Source organism: Pseudophryne corroboree, chromosome 7 (genome assembly GCF_028390025.1).
Source record: "Pseudophryne corroboree isolate aPseCor3 chromosome 7, aPseCor3.hap2, whole genome shotgun sequence".
In the NCBI taxonomy this organism is placed as follows: domain Eukaryota; kingdom Metazoa; phylum Chordata; class Amphibia; order Anura; family Myobatrachidae; genus Pseudophryne; species Pseudophryne corroboree.
Window position 1 is genome coordinate 151,954,127 of NC_086450.1, and position 24,877 is coordinate 151,979,003.

The 24,877-nt window shown below is 41.2% G+C and overlaps 1 protein-coding gene across 1 annotated transcript; it reads right to left on the minus strand.

The window, feature by feature from the left end:
* Positions 1-5,261: 5,261 nt before the first annotated feature.
* On the minus strand, positions 5,262-8,589 carry LOC134943472 (putative nuclease HARBI1). Its single transcript, XM_063932301.1, has 5 exons — positions 8,573-8,589; positions 7,723-8,473; positions 7,266-7,638; positions 6,935-6,956; positions 5,262-5,633 (listed from the first exon to the last, which is right to left on the minus strand). The coding sequence occupies exons 1-4, from the start codon at positions 8,585-8,587 to the stop codon at positions 6,953-6,955; spliced, it is 1,143 nt and encodes a 380-aa protein (XP_063788371.1). The 5' UTR covers positions 8,588-8,589; the 3' UTR covers positions 5,262-5,633; positions 6,935-6,952.
* Between the last annotated feature and the right edge of the window lie 16,288 nt (positions 8,590-24,877).

Genomic DNA, 24,877 nt, shown 5'->3' on the forward strand with positions numbered 1-24,877 from the left:
TTGGCGTCTATCAAATAGGATATCTCACAACTTTCTGACAGGGTGACCGCACTGGAGGATCATCGTGACTCTGCTGATGTCTTTATGGGATCCCTCACAGATGTTATCAAAGCCCAATCGGATGAAATCCGGTAGCTGAGGTCCCGTGTCTTAGATTTGGATAATAGAGGCAGGAGAAATAATATCCGGGTGAGAGGTATCCCCGAGGATGTCCCCCATACGAGCTTAGTAGATGCTCTGACGAAAATATTCAATACGGTCCTGGGTAAAGACCAAATACAAAATATGAGAGATGTAACTTGCGCCCTGTAGCCGCTTTGTACTAGACCCCCAAAGATCACCACTCTTCGATACACATACAATACAAACAAAATGGGGTAGTTCGCAAGCGCTACAACACGAGCAGATCAAAGCCTCTGCAAAAGCTGTCTTAATGTTCAGGTATCCCCTCGATCAGGTTCGCACCTGTAGACTGACCTCCTCTCATTGGGGGAAATACATAGAAAGGTTTCTTTCGCACCACCACGAATACATTCGATTCCAGGGGTTATCCTCTCCCTCAGTGTGGGTGCTCACCTTACTACAGGTCCCTATATGCCTTGAAAGGTGTCTTTTCTCTCTGAACTTCTTATGTCTTTTTGTGTTCACAACATTAGGGGTCACCCTTTCCCTCCAATAAGACGCTCACCTTAAAAATAGGCCCTATGTTCCTCGAAAGGTTTCTTTTACTGTGTCCTTCCACCGGACTCTTCTATGAGGCCTTGTAGATTTTTCTCAGGATGTTTATTTTTCCTCAAATATGAGATCCATTCAGAAAGATATATTAAAAATTTTAATTCCACATACAACTCCATCGATGGAATACAACATACAACAATAAAACTGATCTAAAAATCACCCTAAACAGACGGACTGGGTTTTTCCTTAAACACTCCCCTTCAGAAGCCGGTTGGAGGAATTCCTCCCGGGAAAATATGAATAAATATCCCCGGTTTCTAAGTCTCCATACAGGGTAGTGAATATATAAGTAAAACCTTACCGCCTGAGGGCTAAAAAATGCTGGTGCCAACGCGTTTCGGATTAAAATCCTTCCTCAGGGCATGTCACAGGACTAACCCAGTCGGCCTTTTAAACCCCACTGAGCCTATCCCCTCCCCTCTTTCACCAATCAGAGAAAAGAGTGATGTTTTTATGCATCCAAGTACATATTGGTAGTCAGCACTTTTCCATGTACCTCATTTCAATCCTAAGGCAACATTCTAAACATAAAACAACCTCCAATGTATTTAAAAACAAAGAAAAAGACATAATAAATCTTGATTGGTAAGAGCTAAAGTCCATTCTGGAATGTCCTTCCATATTCCCATCCATAGTCCTCCTATGTAATCGCCGTTCCCCAAATTGGATTCCCAGACCATGATTTTAGTGTAACCTCCGCTCCCCGGCATGTATTACTTCCAGTGCTTAAAGGTCAAGGTCCCTCCACATCTGAGGCCCCCGCAGTCAATGTATCAGGTTCCTACATACGGAGAAAGCCGCCGGTAACTTTCACGGACCTTCCGATGACGTATTTCCGGTCCGGTGGAACGCAAACCCGGAAGTCTTTGGAACGCATCGGGTTTTTCAATGTTAGCAAGATAGTAGCACTCCCGGCGTTTACCATATGCACACGTTCACATGTAGGGGGCGAAACACAATTAAAAAACAGCTGTTAGTAAACATGATTTTTGTTTATGAATTGAACAAAGGGAAAAAAGATATTCAGTTAAGGGTTTATCACATTCTTATCACAAGGGGCACTTCGCCCGGATATGGCATATGCCTTGAAAAAGATCAACGGATTGATCGAAACGCGTTGGGTGATTGTGACAACCGGTGGCTGATTGACCAGATGAGGAGAAGACGAGGTGCCCACGGCTTGGAGCTGATTCGTCCCCGGGGACATTAAACATCTATACAGCACTTTTGCTTTGACGCACTTCTAAAATCTAAAATCTGTTTTTTTCTCTGAGAAATTATGAACATACTACACTAGATTGTATCCTTGGTCTCTCTTTTTCATGTACCACCGTTAAAAAATTCATACATATGAGCATGAGGATTATGAAAAATTGAAAAGAAACATCGAGTCTAAGATAAGTAAAGACTTTATTGCCTTTATAAACGTAAGAGTCTAGTGCAGGAAAGAGGACTTCCGAAAAAACTTTTCTGTTTTAGAGTGTTTTCCTTTGGGTGTGGGTAAAGCCCTATTTTGGAAGTCCATTGACCTGCAGCTTGGTTAGCGCATTTTCTTGTGGGTGTGAAGTTTTCTTTTTTGCCTTTTATATATGAACCTGGGAAACTTAGAGATCACGTCCTGTAAACAGGGATCCTTTCCTAAAATTGACCAGTGTCTCCTTACTATTCTTTCCACTTGTTTATGTTGACTATTATATGCGGTAACGAAGGTTACATCGCCCGTAAATTTATCCTTAATATTTGGACCTTTGGTCAACATTTCTACACGGTTATAAGTACCGGTTGTGTCCATAGCAGTTTGGACACTGTCCCGATCATATCCCTTTGCAAGGAATTGTTCTCGTAATAGACGAGCTTGCTCCCAATATACCCCCTCGTCAGAACAGTTCCTTCTAATTCTTTGGAACTGACTGGTCGGAATGCTCTTCAACCAATTACGGTGGTGATTACTCGTGTGATCTATATATGAGTTGCAATCGGTCGGTTTAATATAGTTACTTGTTTTCAACTGGTCATTCTCTACATAAATACGTAGATCCAAAAAATTGACCTCCACCTCGCTAACATTAAAGGTTAAATGTATATTATATTGGTTGATGTTCAGATGTTCACAAAAGATATCAAGCGAGTGTCGGTCGCCACTCCAAATAAAAATTATATCGTCTATGTAGCGACTCCATGACACCAGACTGGCACCAAACTCATGGCCACTCCAAACCTGTTGGTCCTCCCAGTGGGCCATAAAAAGATTAGCATAGCTTGGTGCCAGTCTGGTGCCCATCGCTGTACCTGTCAATTGTACATAGGCCCTCATTCCGAGTTGTTCGCTAAGTTTTTCGTTCGCACAACCTATCAGTAAAGTTGCGTTAATGTAGTAAATTTGCGAACATCCGCCCCCAACGTATTTTTGCTCATTCGCACGCATTATTACACAAAGTGGGCGTACGGCAAATGACATCGCAGCAATGCGAAATCCTCGCAGCAATGCGAACCCATCGCATTAACACATACTTCTTCGTAAAAATACTAAGTTGTAGTAGATTTACACATTTTTCAGTTAAAGTGCTCACTTTTGCTGAGAAACGCAGCACAATTTGTTTTTATACTATTAAGTGGACTAACACCTTCCAATTAAAAGTCCACAAGCCCTCCTCAATAACAAATCCAATTAGTGAATGATTTGAAATGTTCATGATCAATTAAGTATTTGTTTAAATACCTGAAGTGCACTTTGTAGCCATAAAAGAGCCTCCTTTTATTTACATGTTTAATATAAATATAGATGTTTGCAATGTGCTTGGTCTAATGTGTTTTCTGAATTTATTAAAGTAGAGTTTTTGTATGTGAATGAAGGTGTTTGCATGTTTATTTAGCCAATAACATGTTTTATTTGGTGTTTTAAAATAACTTACGTTAGATGTTTGAAATGTTTAAGGTAAAAAATGTTTGTTCTGCAATCTGCTGTTCCTTTATTGCATTAATAAATAATAAAGAGCCGCTGAAGTATTTAAATTTAGTAGTTTATTTTTTTTTTTTACTGTAATAATGATAATATCCTTTATTTTTTATTTTTTGTAAAATCACAAAATTAACAAAATTTTTCAATTGCGTCCACAAGACCCAACAAGGCCTGGAGATGGAGCCTCATGTTGGAAACAATCTCCTGCAACGATGTGGGATCTCCAACGGCAACATCTGAAATTAAGAGATAACATAAACATTACTAACTTACTCACATTGCTTATTATCCAAGCAAGGCACAAAGCACACTTTAATGCAGGCAGGTCCAAACTGCATCCCTCAAGCTTGTGTGAAACTACATATACCAGCATGCGTTGACTCAGTTTTGGGGCCAGGGAATGCCAAACCTGTGTCAGGGCATGCTGGGATGTGTAGTTTCTCAACAGTTGCAGTTGCGCAGTTTGGACAGGCCTGATTAATGGCAAAGTTGATACATCATGGCTGTTTTATGGTACAATCATTAGCCGAAAAACACACAAGCCTGCTCAGGCTTTTTTTGTTACTTATTACAGTTTTCTTGACCATGGGGTACATTTACTACTATGTGAGTTCATTTTAAGATGTAGCGTCGCCCATAGCAAACAAGCCAAAATAAGATTATTATCTTGTAGAAGTGGTTCCCCAATTGTAAAGATTCATTGTATTGGTTGTTATGGGCGACATCCCATGTTAAAGATAACTTCCATCTTCGTCACTGTTACACCATGTTGGCATTCATTCTCATCTTTTTTTTTTTTTTTTTTTTAAGGGGTTTGGTCCTGCCTCATCACACTGCATATCAACATCTTCAGAAGGCCAACATATCATAGCATTCCCACACTCCCTGAAAGCTGCCCTTACTAAATAAGTGCAAACAGGTTTGACTTGAACAATTAGTCATTTTGTGAATGTAACTTTCACACCACAAATCAGTGTGTCATTAGGCTGCATAACAAAGTGAAGCATGTGATTTGTAAGTGCAAATATTAAGACTACACAGGCACAAGTGTAAAAGACCAACAACATACTAAACTCCACTCAGGTCTAACTGTTTACCAGAAAATCTAACACATATAAACCCTGTTGTCCTGGCAACCCTGGCTACCTAATGAGTGTCAACCTAGAGTGGACACACAAAACATTGCACACATACACACTGTACATATAATGACACTCACAAATATGTAAAGGCAACATGTACACCATGAAGAAAAACACAAATATTTGTCCTTGGCCCAAGAATTCAAACAGTACAACACTGCATGTTTTGTCATTGTAAGTGTAAGTGGGTAATAATTTGTAAAAATTTTTAAAAAACTTACTTTCCACGGCAACCTGAAGACTCCCTGAACGGTCTTCAGGGGCTTCCTCTGCCCATTCACTGGGTGGGGATGTTGGCTGGATGGGGGAAGGCGGCTGGATGGGGGAAGGAGGAGGGATTGGGGAAGGAGGAGGGATTGGGGAAGGAGGCTGGATGGGGGAAGGAGGCTGGATTTGGACTGCAATTTCAGAGGGGGGGTCTGATTGAGAGGGCGAGGGGGGCGGAGAGAAAGTTAATGCAATAGAGGGTGAGGGGGGTTGAGATGGTGATGTAGAAGTTGAAGGAGAAGGGGTATGGGAAGGAGGAGAAGGGGTCCCAGAAAGAGATGGAGAGGTGTGGTGAGAAGGGGAGTGGAAAGTGGAGTGGGCAAGGGAAGCTGAGGGGGACTGGGAAGCTGATGGGGACTGGGAAGATGAGGGGGACTGGGAAGATGAGGGGGACTGGGAAGCTGAGGGGGACTGGGAAGCTGAGTGGGACTGGGAAGGGGAGGGGGACTGTGAAGGGGAGGGGGAGTGAGAAGGGGAGGGGGACTGGGAAGGGGAAGGGGGCGGAGAGTTGTGCCGTTGTTGTTGTCCTATAATGATATTATTGACAACATTTAGTTTACATGAGAAATTACATAGTAAACACTTTGAATTATCAATGTTCTGTTCCATGTAAAATTCAGTGTTTATAAAAATAGAAAAGCAAACATGTTAAGATCCTCTTCATGTTGGCCACAGCAAACAAAATGAGTCCAAACTTTTACTTTGAAGCTCATTCCTTAATCTAGTCCATTGAGTCATAGTGATTGGTCTAGGCAACATCACCAGATCACTATTCAAGGCACCTTATTATATAGCCAGCACTGATCAAGTATTTGTGTACAGTTTCCTGGCTGGTTCTTATTTCTTGAAAACATGCACTTGTTTGGTGACAGTTTGCTACAGTCAGTACTGTTTGCCCTAACCACACACACTGTCCTATTTTCCAAAAAAGGACACTCAAGGTTGCAATTAGCCTACCACTTAGTGTAAATTGTGGGTAATTCCAAGGGGATTACAGCAGGAATATAGTTTGCAATTGGCCAGAACCATGTGCACTGCAGGGGAGGCAGATATAACATGTGCAGAGAGAGTTAGATTTGGGTGGCTTATTTTATTCTGTGCTGGGTAAATACAGGCTGCTTTATTTTAACACTGCAAATTATTTTGCAGATTGAACACACCCCACCCAAATCTTACTCTCTCTGCACATGTTACATATGCTTCCCCTGCAGTGCACATGGTTTAGCCCAATTGTTCACTAAATTCCTGCTGCAATCAACTTGGAATTTCCCCCATTAGCACAATTTATGCTAATAATCTTATGTAATGTAACTTACTTCGTGTATGCATAGTTCGGATTTGCTGGCGGATCTCCGCCAACAGATCGGGAGTCCTCCTGCGGAGATCACTCCACCTCCTCTCAAGTTGTATGATTGTCCGCCTGCTGCGGACGTGAGTCCGCAGCAGGCGGCGGACCTCCGCGTAGGCCTCGCGCTTCACCCGATTGGGGATGAAGCGCCCAACGCGGCCTACGCGGCGGTCCATCACCGCAACCAGCACGCGGAGCTCCCGCCTGGTGAACGGTGCTGCACGCATCATGGCAATGGCGTTTTCCTTATTTGGGCATATATTTATAGTGTCTGTTAGCATGTGATTGGTCCAAAATCTATGTTGTCATTTCTAATAACTTTATTGATCTTTGCAATGCTGTGAAGAGCAGAGTGTTATTTCGCACGAGCGGAAATACGCATTCGCAGAAGCAAATATTTATCATAAACAAAATTTAAATAAAAACACAGACACAGAGACACAGTTTATTTAAAATTACTATACATATCTGTGTACTCACCACAGTTCGTGTGATCATTCAGCTGGACAGTCACAAAGTGGGAAACATTGAGTATCATTTGTTTGTGTGTTTGTTTACATAATCAGGATTTGAGGATATAAAACAAATAAGGACACTATTTAGCAACATTACATTATTTGGTTTTCTAACTAAACATTGTAAACTTAACGTGTTTGCGGAATTTGACGCCAACAAAAATTACCCATTCCAACACAACAAAAGCCTTACACAATCACTTTACAATATCATACAAAATGTCATCATTGTTAAAAAAACATAAGCATACTGTGTTTTAAAATTTATAAAACTAGAAAATATCAAAACACTATACCTGAAATATTCGGCAACAATCCTTGCCCTCACTTGGCTCCCCCTCCGTGTAACACTCCCCCCACCGAAATGTCGAACAACCCCTGGCTCCTCATCAGGCAATTCCTCTGCCTGAGGAAGCTCTACACTACTCCTTACCGCGATATTATGTAGTATTGCGCACAGGACCACTATTTTACTTGCCATCTCCGGCGAATACATGATGTCGCCACCAGTGCGGTGGAGCACACGAAACCGCCCTTTAAGGACACCAATTGTGCGCTCCACCAGCTGCCTAGTGGCAGTAAGCGCGGAGTTAAATGCCATCTGTGGTCCTGGCCTGGGATTACGGTAAGGAGTCATGAGCCAGGGGGTGCAAGGATATCCACGGTCTCCTGTTGGAAGAGAAGGCAAAATTTTGTAATATTAAATTTGTCAAGTTACTGTTTTTAGTAACAAATATTTGAGCAACAACTCACCCAATAACCACATGTCTGCTCGTTGACTTGATCTTAATCTCTGCCATATCCCTGATTGTCTAATGACATATGCATCATGTGAACTTCCAGTAAATTTTGCATTCAGGGAAAGGATCTGGAGGGATGGCCCACAAACAACCATTACATTCAGAGAATGAAACAGTTTCCTGTTTCTATAAATTTCTTCATTATGTCTTGGTGGCTGAATAGCAACATGTGTGCCATCCACAACCCCAATAACATGTGGGAAGCGACTACCACCTTCCTCAAATTGCCGCTTCACCACATCTAGGGCACCAACATCCAAAGGCATATCAATGAATTGCTTCACCCGCTTTAGGAAAGCCTGGCAGACACGCCGCAGGACCTTACTGAACTGGCCCTGCGACATGCCAACCAGGTCTCCCACAACATGCTGATATGAGGCTGTAGCCAAAAAATGTAACACTGCAAGGAATTGTGTCAATGGTGGTATTGCTGTAGGATACCGAATTTCAGACTCCAGATCACTCTCTATTATGGAGAGAGTGTCTAGGATTAGATGTGGTGGCAGCCTGTATCTACGCACCACCACATCATCTGGCATACCAAAAAGTAGGACACGGGTTCGGAAAATTGGTGGCCTAGCACGCCTCCGTTGCCTTGGTTGATGAGGAGCCGGCTGTGGTTGTGGGGCTGGCGGTTGGGGTGGGAGTGCTGGCGTGGGTTGGGGAGGTAGGGCTTCTGCAGCAATAAATATTGACATAACACACTTTTTTGAAAAAGAAAAAAAACGAGGTGAAAAATACAAAAACAACTTCTAAAAAATATTCAAACAATAAATGTTGTAAAAAATGTTGGGGAAACTTACTGCAGGAGCGTACATTTTTTCTGTGTGGAATTCATGGCCAAAATGTGAAATTAATAAAAAGAAAAATTTTAAAAATATGTTATTTTTACAAATAAAAAAAAAAAAAAAAAACATTTCTGAGCATCAAATACATCACAAACACCAATTAAAAAAACAAACAAAAAAAAATAAAACATTTAGTAGCTAGTCCAGGAAACACAAACACTACTTTGCAGATCAATCCTGGGAAACAAAAATTCTATTTTAGACAAAATGGAAAACAAACAGAATCACCACACTTTTAAGAAACACAAACAGCAAACCAAAACACAGGCCAAGGGCACTTACCTGCTCCAAAAAAAAGAAAGACTTGGTGTTCAGTAGCACACCCAGAAAATAAATGAAACCAGGGATATTTCTACCAAAAACAAACACCTACAAGAGAACACAAATGACAGTCAAAAAACAGCATACAGACCATTAAAACTAAACAGGCACCAACACAGGCCAAGGGCACTTACCTGCTCCAAAAAAAAGAAAGACTTGGTGTTCAGTAGCACACCCAGAAAATAAATGAAACCAGGGATATTTCTACCAAAAACAAACACCTACAAGAGAACACAAATGACAGTCAAAAAACAGCATACAGACCATTAAAACTAAACAGGCACCAACACAGGCCAAGGGCACTTACCTGCTCCAAAAAAAAGAAAGACTTGGTGTTCAGTAGCACACCCAGAAAATAAATGAAACCAGGGATATTTCTACCAAAAACAAACACCTACAAGAGAACACAAATGACAGTCAAAAAACAGCATACAGACCATTAAAACTAAACAGGCACCAACACAGGCCAAGGGCACTTACCTGCTCCAAAAAAAAGAAAGACTTGGTGTTCAGTAGCACACCCAGAAAATAAATGAAACCAGGGATATTTCTACCAAAAACAAACACCTACAAGAGAACACAAATGACAGTCAAAAAACAGCATACAGACCATTAAAACTAAACAGGCACCAACACAGGCCAAGGGCACTTACCTGCTCCAAAAAAAAGAAAGACTTGGTGTTCAGTAGCACACCCAGAAAATAAATGAAACCAGGGATATTTCTCCCAAAAGCAAACACCTACAAGAGAACACAAATGACAGTCAAAACAAAGAAGCACAGGTTTATTTTCACAAATGGACTAGCAAAATAGTTATGTTTTAAAAATATTTAAAACCTAAAAAATTAAAATAAAAATTTTGACAAAACTCCAAAAAAACAACAACCAAGAATACTCACAAACGAAAAAACGCATAACAAATGCAACACTGTCTAGATTCAAAACGCAAACAAAATGACAAAGGTATGCTAGACAATTACTCACTCTGCAAATTCCACAAGCACCTTCACGCACAAGCCAACAAACAACTGAAACTCCAAACTACCTACACTCACAGCGTGCAAAGTAGGCCCTTAAATAAGCAGTGCAATCATTAACCAGAATAACAGTGTACAGCTGTGTGAGTTAACGATTCGCACGTAGGTATATAAGCACACACCTGGCCGTACACACTTCATCACAAACATGGCTTCTCGTGAGCAAATCGCAGCAGAGATGGACCGCATTGCAGAGCAGGAGATGGCATTGCGCAAAAGACGCATAGATTGCCAACGCCGCATGCTGGAATACGCCTCTGCGGATGTTGAATAGGCAGGACCTAGTACTCTGCAAATGTCTGCTTCTGAACCACAACAATTGACTGGGGATACTCTGCCACACACACAAAGTGACCAAACTGAGGGAGAATTGGCTTTAGCCACACAAACACAACAGACAGAAGCTGCTAGTGAGGAGGAAGATGGTGATGAACAACAAGAAACCTCACAGGCTACCTCCAGACGGAAGAAAAGACAGCCTGCATTCACTAAGAGGGAGTTGCGTGTCTTGGTCACGCAGGCCATGTCCAAAATCCATAGAGGGCCAAAAAACATGGGGGCTGCTTCAAAAGAACGAATCTGGAGAGACATCACAAAATCTGTGAATGAAGTTGGCTCTGTCGTCAGAACATCACAGGAAGTGAGACGACGGTAAGTGCATATTGACAGTCCTTTTTGTGTGCTAAATTGACTAAAAAATGTAGTTACATGTGATGTTATGTCTAGCAAACACAAGCAGAACACGTGTCCTATATATTAGCTTAGACAAATAATAAGACTCTACTTTGTCCCTCTTTCACAATACATATGTAGGTGGGCCGACTTCAAATCCCGCCTGAAGGCAAAGAGGGCTGCGGAGTGGAATGCCTCAAGGGCTACAGGTGGAGGAGCACCTGTCGCTGTGGAGTATACTGACTTGGAGGAGATGGCGATGCCCTGTGTCAGTTATGAGGAGGGCCAAGGGGTGTCTCATATGGACACGGACCTGCCTGAGATCCTGACGGGACATGACTTGGAAGGTAAGTTTACACATTTAGTTGTCTGTAATTTTGACAGTATTTATAATAATAAACTAATTTTGTATCCTACTTTTTTCCCACACATTCTTCTATTTGCTTGCCACAAAACACAGCACAGGGGGGTGATCCGTTTGAGTCACAGGACGGTTATGTGGTTGAGGCTGAGGTGGAGGGACCTAGTGAGTCTGCCAGTGTGGGCCCACAAATCCCACCTCTGCAGGTTCCTACTGGCCCCCCCACCCAACCCTCTGCTATCCCGGAGATCCTGCTTGAAATCGCTAGGTATGGTGAGAGCCTAAATCGGTTTCAAGACGGGGTCATCCGGGAGGTAAGCCAGATAGCTGTCCGGCTCACTGAGCACCGAACCTGTGTTGAGCAAGGTGTTGCTCAACTCTGCCAAGGTCTGGCAGAGATCAGGCAGGGCCAAGAACAACTTGCCTCCTCATTCCAAACCCTTGCAAATAACATCTTGCAAGGGCTCCAGGCCATCGCTGTCTCCCTTGCCCACAGTGGCAGAGAGCCACCCACATCAGCTCCCTCCCCTGCCCCTGCCCAGGAAGAACAGCCCACTGGGCAGGCCCAACGAAGGTCGCTCCGCAGACCTTCCAAAGAAGAACAGCCTCAGGCGGGGAGAAAAAGAAGAAAATGATGTCTCTCCAGATGGGCAGCACCCATGTTTTTGATGTTGCCTCTCTGTATTTTTGGAGTTGGCTTGTGTGACCAGAATGGATAACTCCCTCTTAGTGAAATGTATTTTTTCTGTTTGGATGTATTGTAGCCTGTGAGTTTATGTGTATAAACACCAGAGCCATCTTCCTCTTACTAGTGTGCTATGTATTGTTGTGTTTGTGTGGTGGATCCTAATTCTTTCTCATTTGGTTGAAAATGTGTGTGTGGCAGGGTGTGTCATGTTTTATTTATGCTTTAAATATATACTTTTGCCAGAAGCAGACTTTTGCAGAGTACTGAGTTCTGCTATCTAATGATTGTCAGTGCCATCTGCTTGCTGCTTGGTCCATCTCTGCCTGTGCGACTCATGTGGAGCCATGTTTAAATGTTGTCCAAAAATTATATAGTAATAAAAAAATTATTACAAAAATTTGAGCAGTTTCTTCCAGGTAATGCAGTTCCAGAAAGATTAGGTCAGCATATAGACACTTGTAGACCAATCTGCTAATTCTCCTTAAAAATTGAAAAAAACAAAAAAAAAAAGGTATGCTTTGCACCACACTTTAATGTCCATATTAAGTAAACAGACACGACGCTTTTTATAAATATCTAGGGTCAACAGGACATCATTTCAAACATTGTCAGATATTATAATCAAATATTATTGTGACTTTTAAGGCTAAATTAAAGTGTATGCTGCATTATGTTGGTGTTGGTTTATTTTTAAACAATTATGCAGATTTCAAACACTTTCACAAAAATTTTCATTTGCTTGTATTTGGGAGTCTTACACACATTAAAACAATTTTTAAAAGGCTTACACAACAATTTCCAAAAAAACAAAAACCCTTATTTGGCAGTGTGTGAGATTTCTATGTGAGTAGACTAAACATGTAATGTGTGTTCAGACAATTGCTGGTTGGTAACTTTCATCTGCTCATTAATTAACAAGTAATTGGACATCAGATGAATGTGATATCCAATTAACTGCTAATTACTGCATACACACTTGTACCAGTACTTCGCAAATGTAGAGTAACTGCAGACCTACTCTGCTGCTGCGTGAATGTTGCTACGGTTTCCTATGTTAGTTTTAACAGCGACAATGTTTATTTGCTAAAAACACGCCCATTGCGAGTTGCATACTCCCACACTGTACGCCCACTTTCACGCCCATGTCGGAGCATTGCGAAGTCGCGCCTCCGCAACGCCCACGCCACTCCTCGTTTTCGGTTGCCAGTTACGGCTTTTTTTTTTAAAAGTAATTTTGCACAGTTGTCGTACGTATGTACTCGCGCATGCGTAATCACGCATTTGCGCATGCGCAGATACTTACATTTCGTAAATTTGCGATGCGATGACTCTTAGCGAACAACTCGGAATGAGGGCCATAGAATGATCCATCGAACAAAAAAAAATTATTACGCAAAATAAGTGAAGTGCGCTCCAGGACAAAGTTACTCCTATCCACCGACATACTTTCTTTGTCCATGAAGTACGTGAGCGCCTCTAGGCCTAACTGGTGATTGATAATAGTGTATAAGGACGTCACGTCGGCGGTGACTAACAAAAAGCCAGGTTTCCAATCCACCCTCATAAGTTGATTGATAGTGGCTATAGTATCTTTTAGATATGAACGTGTGGTCTTGACCATGGGCTGTAAAATGTGGTCGATATAGCAGGACAAATTCGACAAACTCGAATTTGTACCCGCCACTATCGGACGTCCTGGGGGTGTTTCACTATTCTTATGAATCTTAGGCAAGATATATAGCACTGGTATAGAGGGATTCTCAATTGTCATATATTTAGATTCCTCCTCAGTAATTGTACCCTGTGCAAGATATAAGGCTAAAAATGTTTCTAGTTTCTTATTGATGTTGTCACTAGGGTTCCCCCTTAGTTTTTGATACGTAGAAACATCCATCAATTGCCTCATCACTTCCTTATTATAGGCCTCCAGATCCATAATAATAATGCTCCCCCCTTTATCTGCGGGTTTTATTACTATCTCCTTATTGTTCCTAAGACTCGTGATAGCTTTTCTTTCTTCCTTCGTAAGGTTTACTTGCCTATTGGGTCTAAATACAACGCTCTCCAGATCTGCTTTAACTGCTTTTTCAAAAGATTCTATGAAGCTTCCTTTCTTATGTCTAGGATAGAATGTCGATTTTCTTTTAAATTTGGTTATAGTGGTGGTATTACCCCCAGTATTTCCCTCGGGGATTTCACTAAAGAACCTTTTTAGGGTCAATTTTCTAACAAATTTCTCGATGTCTATTAAGACATCAAACTTGTCACACCTATTAGTTGGGGAAAATTTTAATCCCTTTTCTAGGATGGTTTTCTCGTGTGTGGTGAGTACATATTTACTTAGGTTATACATTTTAGTGTTCCCTTTTTCTTTTTCATTACTCTCATGGTCTTTATTCATTATAATCCTCTCCTTAATTTCCCCATTTTTGTCCTTCCCATTCCTTCTCCTTTTATTAAGAAGTCGTCTCTTACCACCTCTCTTCCCCCGTCTCTTAGTAATCACTATCTCCTTCTTGGGGGTTTGTACCTCCCTTTCTCTAAAAAAGATGAAGAGGTGGAGGGTGTGGGATCCAGAAATCTGGGGGATTCCTCAACTGCCATATCATTGGTCCTCCATCTTTGATCCCTATACCTATTCCCCATTGTCTCTCCCCTATATCTACTGGGGTTTTGGGTTCTTTCCTGCCCTCTTTTGATAATTCTCTTCATAATTATATCTAGTTGTCCAATTATCTGTATCGTCTCTATTGTCATTAATGCGATGCCTATCTCTTATGTATGCGTCTCCTCTCCCTCTGTTGTTATTAGGGGGGACATCCTTCCTTCCCATGAACCTACCCAATCTTTTTCTGGGCGATCTCCTTGGCAGACCTCTTGGGTGTGTGTCTACGACATCCCTATTCACCTGTTCAGGTGGTTCTATGTCTGTAGTTTTTTTGTCATTAAGATCCCTATTATATTTTTTCTGTTTTTTATCCCTTATTTCTTTTTCATTCTTAGTAATCCTAATAGTGATCATCGCTTCCATTTCTTTGTACTCCTTTGACCCTACATAAGGCTCTGCCAGTGATCTATATGTCTCTATTTCCTCCTCTACCTCTTGTAGTTCTTTTTTCTTTTCTCCAATAATTAGTTCCATCAGTGAGAAGGAACAGGAGTCTATAATATTATGCCAAGCATCAACAAAATCCCCTGATTCTCTTTGAAAAGAGGGATACTTGTTGATCCTTAGGCCTCTGGGTATTAGTCTATCTTTACAATACCTCTCTAAAGAGAAAACTTCCCACCATAATTTCCCTTCTTTAATTAGTAATTTCTCCAACTTATACATAACATTATCAAGATTGGTATCCACCAATTCCTGATGGCCATTGTTCCCAAACACATCCTCCATTTGGATTTTCCTTTGGGTTCTATGTGAGAACATTGTTTAAATGGGCAGCAAGACACAACACAACAGGTGTTCACCAAATACCAAATACAAAATATGAGAGATGTAACTTGCGCCCTGTAGCCGCTTTGTACTAGACACCCAAAGATCACCACTCTTCGATACACAAACAATACAAACAAAATGGGGTAGTTCACAAGCGCTACAACACGAGCAGATCAAAGCCTCTGCAAAAGCTGTCTTAATGTTCAGGTATCCCCTCGATCAGGTTCGCACCTGTAGACTGACCTCCTCTCATTGGGGGAAAAACATAGAAAGGTTTCTTTCGCACCACCACGAATACATTCGATTCCAGGGGTTATCCTCTCCCTCAGTGTGGGTGCTCACCTTACTACAGGTCCCTATATGCCTTGAAAGGTGTCTTTTCTCTCTGAAATTCTTATGTCTTTTTGTGTTCACAACATTAGGGGTCACCCTTTCCCTCCAATAAGACGCTCACCTTAAAAATAGGCCCTATGTTCCTCGAAAGGTTTCTTTTACTGTGTCCTTCCACCGGACTCTTCTATGAGGCCTTGTAGATTTTTCTCAGGATGTTTATTTTTCCTCAAATATGAGATCCATTCAGAAAGATATATTAAAAAAATGTATTCCACATACAACTCCATCGATGGAATACAACATACAACAATAAAACTGATCTAAAAATCACCCTAAACAGACGGACTGGGTTTTTCCTTAAACACTCCCCTTCAGAAGCCGGTTGGAGGAATTCCTCCCGGGAAAATATGAATAAATATCCCCGGTTTCTAAGTCTCCATACAGGGTAGTGAATATATAAGTAAAACCTTACCGCCTGAGGGCTAAAAAATGCTGGTGCCAACGCGTTTCGGATTAAAATCCTTCCTCAGGGCATGTCACAGGACTAACCCAGTCGGCCTTTTAAACCCCACTGAGCCTATCCCCTCCCCTCTTTCACCAATCAGAAAAGAGTGATGTTTTTATGCATCCAAGTACATATTGGTAGTCAGCACTTTTCCATGTACCTCATTTCAATCCTAAGGCAACATTCTAAACATAAAACAACCTCCAATGTATTTAAAAACAAAGAAAAAGACATAATAAATCTTGATTGGTAAGAGCTAAAGTCCATTCTGGAATGTCCATCCATATTCCCATCCATAGTCCTCCTATGTAATCGTCGTTCCCCAAATTGGATTCCCAGACCATGATTTTAGTGTAACCTCCGCTCCCCGGCATGTATTACTTCCAGTGCTTAAAGGTCAAGGTCCCGCCACATCTGAGGCCCCCGCAGTCAATGTATCAGGTTCCTAGATACGGAGAAAGCCGCCGGTAACTTTCACGGACCTTCTGATGACGTATTTCCGGTCCGGTGGAACGCAAACCCGGAAGTCTTTGGAACGCATCGGGTTTTTCAATGTTAGCAAGATAGTAGCACTCCCGGCGTTTACCATATGCACACGTTCACATGTAGGGGGCGAAACACAATTAAAAAACAGCTGTTAGTAAACATGATTTTTGTTTATGAATTGAACAAAGGGAAAAAAGATATTCAGTTAAGGGTTTATCACATTCTTATCACAAGGGGCACTTCGCCCGGATATGGATTTAAGACCTTTTATACATATATGTGAATTACATCCCAGTTTGATTAACCCATATTACATGTGTTTTTCCCTTATGTGTTCCCTCATAGGAACCACTTCATTTCAAATTCCACGTTCATCCCCCTAGGGACCAACGTCCTAAGTTCATATATGGCCCTCATTTCCATTTTTGCCAATTTCGCCTTGAATCCCATAATGTGTCCTTGCACTTTAGTAAAAAACATGAGTGCAATATCAATCATTTAATTAGTTTCTGTGGAATTGAAGTGATAACACCTTGTTGGAGGACTAATGATGGGGAGGCGAAATTGGCAAAAATGGAAATGAGAGCCATATATGAACTTAGGACGTTGGTCCCTAGGGGGCTGAACGTGGAATTTGAAATGAAGTGGTTCCTATGAGGGAACACTTAAGGGAAAAACACATGTAATATGGGTTAATCAAATTGGTATGTAATTCACATATATGTATAAAAGGTCTTAAATCCATATCCGGGCGAAGTGCCCCTTGTGATAAGAATGTGATAAACCCTTAACTGAATATATTTTTTCCCTTTGTTCAATTCATAAACAAAAATCATGTTTACTAACAGCTGTTTTTTAATTGTGTTTCGCCCCCTACATGTGAACGTGTGCATATGGTAAACGCCGGGAGTGCTACTATCTTGCTGACATTGAAAAACCCGATGCGTTCCAAAGACGTCCGGGTTTGCGTTCCACCGGACCGGAAATACGTCATCGGAAGGTCCGTGAAAGTTACCGGCGGCTTTCTCCGTATCTAGGAACCTGATACATTGACTGCGGGGGCCTCAGATGTGGAGGGACCTTGACCTTTAAGCACTGGAAGTAATACATGCCGGGGAGCGGAGGTTACACTAAAATCATGGTCTGGGAATCCAATTTGGGGAACGACGATTACATAGGAGGACTATGGATGGGAATATGGATGGACATTCCAGAATGGACTTTAGCTCTTACCAATCAAGATTTATTATGTCTTTTTCTTTGTTTTTAAATACATTGGAGGTTGTTTTATGTTTAGAATGTTGCCTTAGGATTGAAATGAGGTACATGAAAAAGTGCTGACTACCAATATGTACTTGGATGCATAAAAACATCACTCTTTTCTCTGATTGGTGAAAGAGGGGAGGGGATAGGCTCAGTGGGGTTTAAAAGGCCGACTGGGTTAGTCCTGTGACATGCCCTGAGGAAGGATTTTAATCCGAAACGCGTTGGCACCAGCATTTTTTAGCCCTCAGGCGGTAAGGTTTTACTTATATATTCACTACCCTGTATGGAGACTTAGAAACCGGGGATATTTATTCATATTTTCCCGGGAGGAATTCCTCCGACCGGCTACTGAAGGGGAGTGTTTAAGGAAAAACCACACCGTCTGTTTACGGTGATTTTTAGATCAGTTTTATTGTTGTATGTTGTATTCCATCGATGGAGTTGTATGTGGAATACATTTTTTTAATATATCTTTCTGAATGGATCTCATATTTGAGGAAAAATAAACATCCTGAGAAAAATCTACAAGGCCTCATAGAAGAGTCCGGTGGAAGGACACAGTAAAAGAAACCTTTTGAGGAACATAGGGCCTATTTTTAAGGTGAGCATCTTATTGGAGGGAAAGGGTGACCCCTAATGTTGTGAACACAAAAAGACATAAGAAGTTCAGAGAGAAAAGACACCTTTCAAGGCATATAGGGACCTGTAGTAAGGTGAGCACCAACACTGAAGGAGAGGATAACCCCTGGAATCGAATGTATTCGTGGTGGTGCGAAAGAAACCTTTCTATGTTTTTCCCCCAATGAGAGGAGGTCAGTCTACAGGTGCGAACCTGATCGAGGGGATACCTGAACATTAAGACAGCTTTTGCAGAGGCTTTGATCTGCTCGTGTTGTAGCGCTTGTGAACTACCCCATTTTGTTTGTATTGTATGTGTATCGAAGAGTGGTGATCTTTGGGGGTCTAGTACAAAGCGGCTACAGGGCGCAAGTTACATCTCTCATATTTTGTATTTGGTGAACACCTGTTGTGTTGTGTCTTGCTGCCCGTTTAAACAATGTTCTCACATAGAACCCAAAGGAAAATCCAAATGGAGGATGTGTTTGGGAACAATGGCCATCAGGAATTGGTGGATACCAATCTTGATAATGTTATGTATAAGTTGGAGAAATTACTAATAAAAGAAGGGAAATTATGGTGGGAAGTGGTCTCTTTAGAGAGGTATTGTAAAGATAGACTAATACCCAGAGGCCTAAGGATCAACAAGTTTCCCTCCTTTCAAAGAGAATCAGGGGATTTTGTTGATGCTTGGCATAATATTATAGACTCCTGTTCCTTCTCACTGATGGAACTAATTATTGGAGAAAAGAAAAAAGAACTACAAGAGGTAGAGGAGGAAATAGAGACATATAGATCACTGGCAGAGCCTTATGTAGGGTCAAAGGAGTACAAAGAAATGGAAGCGATGATCACTATTAGGATTACTAAGAATGAAAAAGAAATAAGAGATAAAAAACAGAAAAAATATAATAGGGATCTTAATGACAAAAAAACTACAGACATAGAACCACCTGAACAGGTGAATAGGGATGTCGTAGACACACACCCAAGAGGTCTGCCAAGGAGATCGCCCAGAAAAAGATTGGGTAGGTTCATGGGAAGGAAGGATGTCCCCCCTAATAACAACAGAGGGAGAGGAGACGCATACATAAGAGATAGGCATCGCAATAATGACAATAGAGACGATACAGATAATTGGACAACTAGATATAATTATGAAGAGAGGACAAACAGAAGGAATAGGACCAATTCCGAAAGAGAAAGAGAGGAGGGTAGTTTCAAAAGAGGGCAGGAAAGAACCCAAAACCCCAGTAGATATAGGGGAGAGACAACGGGGAATAGGTATAGGGATCAAAGATGGAGGACCAATGATATGGCAGTTGAGGAATCCTCCAGATTTCAGGATCCCACACCCTCCACCTCTTAGTCTTTTTTAGAGAAAGGGAGGTACAAACCCCCAAGAAGGAGATAGTGATTACTAAAAGACGGGGGAAGAAAGGTGGTAAGAGACGACTTCTTAATAAAAGGAGAAGGAATGGGAAGGACAAAAATGGGGAAATTAAGGAGAGGATTATAATGAATAAAGACCATGAGAGTAATGAAAAAGAAAAAGGGACCACTAAAATTTATAACCTAAGTAAATATGTACTCACCACACACGAGAAAACCATCCTAGAAAAGGGATTAAAATTTTCCCCAACTAATAGGTGTGACAAGTTTGATGTCTTAATAGACATCGAGAAATTTGTTAGAAAATTGACCCTAAAAAGGTTCTTTAGTGAAATCCCCGAGGGAAATACTGGGGGTAATACCACCACTATAACCAAATTTAAAAGAAAATCGACATTCTATCCTAGACATAAGAAAGGAAGCTTCATAGAATCTTTTGAAAAAGCAGTTAAAGCAGATCTGGAGAGCGTTGTATTTAGACCCAATAGGCAAGTAAACCTTACGAAGGAAGAAAGAAAAGCTATCACGAGTCTTAGGAACAATAAGGAGATAGTAATAAAACCCGCAGATAAAGGGGGGAGCATTATTATTATGGATCTGGAGGCCTATAATAAGGAAGTGATGAGGCAATTGATGGATGTTTCTACGTATCAAAAACTAAGGGGGAACCCTAGTGACATCATCAATAAGAAACTAGAAACATTTTTAGCCTTATATCTTGCACAGGGTACAATTACTGAGGAGGAATCTAAATATATGACAATTGAGAATCCCTCTATACCAGTGCTATATATCTTGCCTAAGATTCATAAGAATAGTGAAACACCCCAGGACGTCCGATAGTGGCGGGTACAAATTCGAGTTTGTCGAATTTGTCCTGCTATATCGACCACATTTTACAGCCCATGGTCAAGACCACACGTTCATATCTAAAAGGTACTATAGCCACTATCAATCAACTTATGAGGGTGGATTGGAAACCTGGCTTTTTGTTAGTCACCGCTGACGTGACGTCCTTATACACTATTATCAATCACCAGTTAGGCCTAGAGGCGCTCACGTACTTCATGGACAAAGAAAGTATGTCGGTGGATAGGAGTAACTTTGTCCTGGAGCGCACTTCACTTATTTTGCGTAATAATTTTTTTTTTGTTCGATGGATCATTCTATGTACAATTGACAGGTACAGCGATGGGCACCAGACTGGCACCAAGCTATGCTAAGCTTTTTATGGCCCACTGGGAGGACCAACAGGTTTGGAGTGGCCATGAGTTTGGTGCCAGTCTGGTGTCATGGAGTCACTACATAGACGATATAATTTTTATTTGGAGTGGCGACCGACACTCGTTTGATATCTTTTGTGAACATCTGAACATCAACCAATATAATATACATTTAACCTTTAATGTTAGCGAGGTGGAGGTCAATTTTTTGGATCTACGTATTTATGTAGAGAATGACCAGTTGAAAACAAGTAACTATATTAAACCGACCGATTGCAACTCATATATAGATCACACGAGTAATCACCACCGTAATTGGTTGAAGAGCATTCCGACCAGTCAGTTCCAAAGAATTAGAAGGAACTGTTCTGACGAGGGGGTATATTGGGAGCAAGCTCGTCTATTACGACAACAATTCCTTGCAAAGGGATATGATCGGGACAGTGTCCAAACTGCTATGGACACAACCGGTACTTATAACCGTGTAGAAATGTTGACCAAAGGTCCAAATATTAAGGATAAATTTACGGGCGATGTAACCTTCGTTACCGCATATAATAGTCAACATAAACAAGTGGAAAGAATAGTAAGGAGACACTGGTCAATTTTAGGAAAGGATCCCTGTTTACAGGACGTGATCTCTAAGTTTCCCAGGTTCATATATAAAAGGGCTAAAAACCTGAATGAAAATGTAGTCAGTAGTGTTGTGTCGGTACCTAAAATGCTTACTAGAAACAGATCCAAAGGCTTTTTCAGATGTGGTCTTTGCACAATGTGTAGAGCATGTAAAAATAAAGAAAGCAAGGTCACACAATATAGATCCACACAGACGAAAAAGGTGTATGACATAAAGGATTTTATCACATGTAATACAAAAAATTGTGTGTATCTCCTGGAATGTTTGTGTTGGTCCCAATATATAGGGAGGACTACCCGTATGTTGAAAATAAGGATGGCTGAGCGCATCCGGAACATTAAAAGGGGACTTGAATCCCATAATGTGTCCTTGCACTTTAGTAAAAAACATGAGTGCAATATCAATCATTTAATTAGTTTCTGTGGAATTATAGTGATAACACCTGGTTGGAGGACTAATGATGGGGAGGCAAAATTGGCAAAAATGGAAATGAGGGCCATATATGAACTTAGGACGTTGGTCCCTAGAGGGCTGAACGTGGAATTTGAAATGAAGTGGTTCCTATGAGGGAACACATAAGGGAAAAACACATGTAATATGGGTTAATCAAATTGGGATGTAATTCACATATATGTATAAAAGGTCTTAAATCCATATCCGGGCGAAGTGCCCCTTGTGATAAGAATGTGATAAACCCTTAACTGAATATCTTTTTTCCCTTTGTTCAATTCATAAACAAAAATCATGTTTACTAACAGCTGTTTTTTAATTGTGTTTCGCCCCCTACATGTGAACGTGTGCATATGGTAAACGCCGGGAGTGCTACTATCTTGCTAACATTGAAAAACCCGATGCGTTCCAAAGACTTCCGGGTTTGCGTTCCACCGGACCGGAAATACGTCATCGGAAGGTCCGTGAAAGTTACCGGCGGCTTTCTCCGTATCTAGGAACCTGATACATTGACTGCGGGGGCCTCAGATGTGGAGGGACCTTGACCTTTAAGCACTGGAAGTAATACATGCCGGGGAGCGGAGGTTACACTAAAATCATGGTCTGGGAATCCAATTTGGGGAACGACGATTACATAGGAGGACTATGGATGGGAATATGGATGGACATTCCAGAATGGACTTTAGCTCTTACCAATCAAGATTTATTATGTCTTTTTCTTTGTTTTTAAATACATTGGAGGTTGTTTTATGTTTAGAATGTTGCCTTAGGATTGAAATGAGGTACATGGAAAAGTGCTGACTACCAATATGTACTTGGATGCATAAAAACATCACTCTTTTCTCTGATTGGTGAAAGAGGGGAGGGGATAGGCTCAGTGGGGTTTAAAAGGCCGACTGGGTTAGTCCTGTGACATGCCCTGAGGAAGGATTTTAATCCGAAACGCGTTGGCACCAGCATTTTTTAGCCCTCAGGCGGTAAGGTTTTACTTATATATTCACTACCCTGTATGGAGACTTAGAAACCGGGGATATTTATTCATATTTTCCCGGGAAGAATTCCTCCGACCGGCTTCTGAAGGGGAGTGTTTAAGGAAAAACCCAGTCCGTCTGTTTACGGTGATTTTTAGATCAGTTTTATTGTTGTATGTTGTATTCCATCGATGGAGTTGTATGTGGAATACATTTTTTAATATATCTTTCTGAATGGATCTCATATTTGAGGAAAAATAAACATCCTGAGAAAAATCTACAAGGCCTCATAGAAGAGTCTGGTGGAAGGACACAGTAAAAGAAACCTTTTGAGGAACATAGGGCCTATTTTTAAGGTGAGCATCTTATTGGAGGGAAAGGGTGACCCCTAATGTTGTGAACACAAAAAGACATAAGAAGTTCAGAGAGAAAAGACACCTTTCAAGGCATATAGGGACCTGTAGTAAGGTGAGCACCCACAGTGAGGGAGAGGATAACCCCTGGAATCGAATGTATTCATGGTGGTGCGAAAGAAACCTTTCTATGTTTTTCCCCCAATGAGAGGAGGTCAGTCTACAGGTGCGAACCTGATCGAGGGGATACCTGAACATTAAGACAGCTTTTGCAGAGGCTTTGATCTGCTCGTGTTGTAGCGCTTGTGAACTACCCCATTTTGTTTGTATTGTATGTGTATCGAAGAGTGGTGATCTTTGGGGGTCTAGTACAAAGCGGCTACAGGGCGCAAGTTACATCTCTCATATTTGGTATTTGGTATTTGGTGAACACCTGTTGTGTTGTGTCTTGCTGCCCGTTTAAACAATGTTCTCACATAGAACCCAAAGGAAAATCCAAATGGAGGATGTGTTTGGGAACAATGGCCATCAGGAATTGGTGGATACCAATCTTGATAATGTTATGTATAAGTTGGAGAAATTACTAATAAAAGAAGGGAAATTATGGTGGGAAGTGGTCTCTTTAGAGAGGTATTGTAAAGATAGACTAATACCCAGAGGCCTAAGGATCAACAAGTTTCCCTCCTTTCAAAGAGAATTAGGGGATTTTGTTGATGCTTGGCATAATATTATAGACTCCTGTTCCTTCTCACTGATGGAACTAATTATTGGAGAAAAGAAAAAACAACTACAAGAGGTAGAGGAGGAAATAGAGACATATAGATCACTGGCAGAGCCATATGTAGGGTCAAAGGAGTACAAAGAAATGGAAGCGATGATCACTATTAGGATTACTAAGAATGAAAAAGAAATAAGGGATAAAAAACAGAAAAAATATAATAGGGATCTTAATGACAAAAAAACTACAGACATAGAACCACCTGAACAGGTGAATAGGGATGTCATAGACACACACCCAAGAGGTCTGCCAAGGAGATCGCCCAGAAAAAGATTGGGTAGGTTCATGGGAAGGAAGGATGTCCCCCCTAATAACAACAGAGGGAGAGGAGACGCATACATAAGAGATAGGCATCGCAATAATGACAATAGAGACGATACAGATAATTGGACAACTAGATATAATTATGAAGAGAGGACAAACAGAAGGAATAGGACCAATTCTGAAAGAGAAAGAGAGGAGGGTAGTTTCAAAAGAGGGCAGGAAAGAACCCAAAACCCCAGTAGATATAGGGGAGAGACAACGGGGAATAGGTATAGGGATCAAAGATGGAGGACCAATGATATGGCAGTTGAGGAATCCCCAAGATTTCAGGATCCCACACCCTCCACCTCTTCGTCTTTTTTAGAGAAAGGGAGGTACAAACCCCCAAGAAGGAGATAGTGATTACTAAGAGACGGGGGAAGAAAGGTGGTAAGAGACGACTTCTTAATAAAAGGAGAAGGAATGG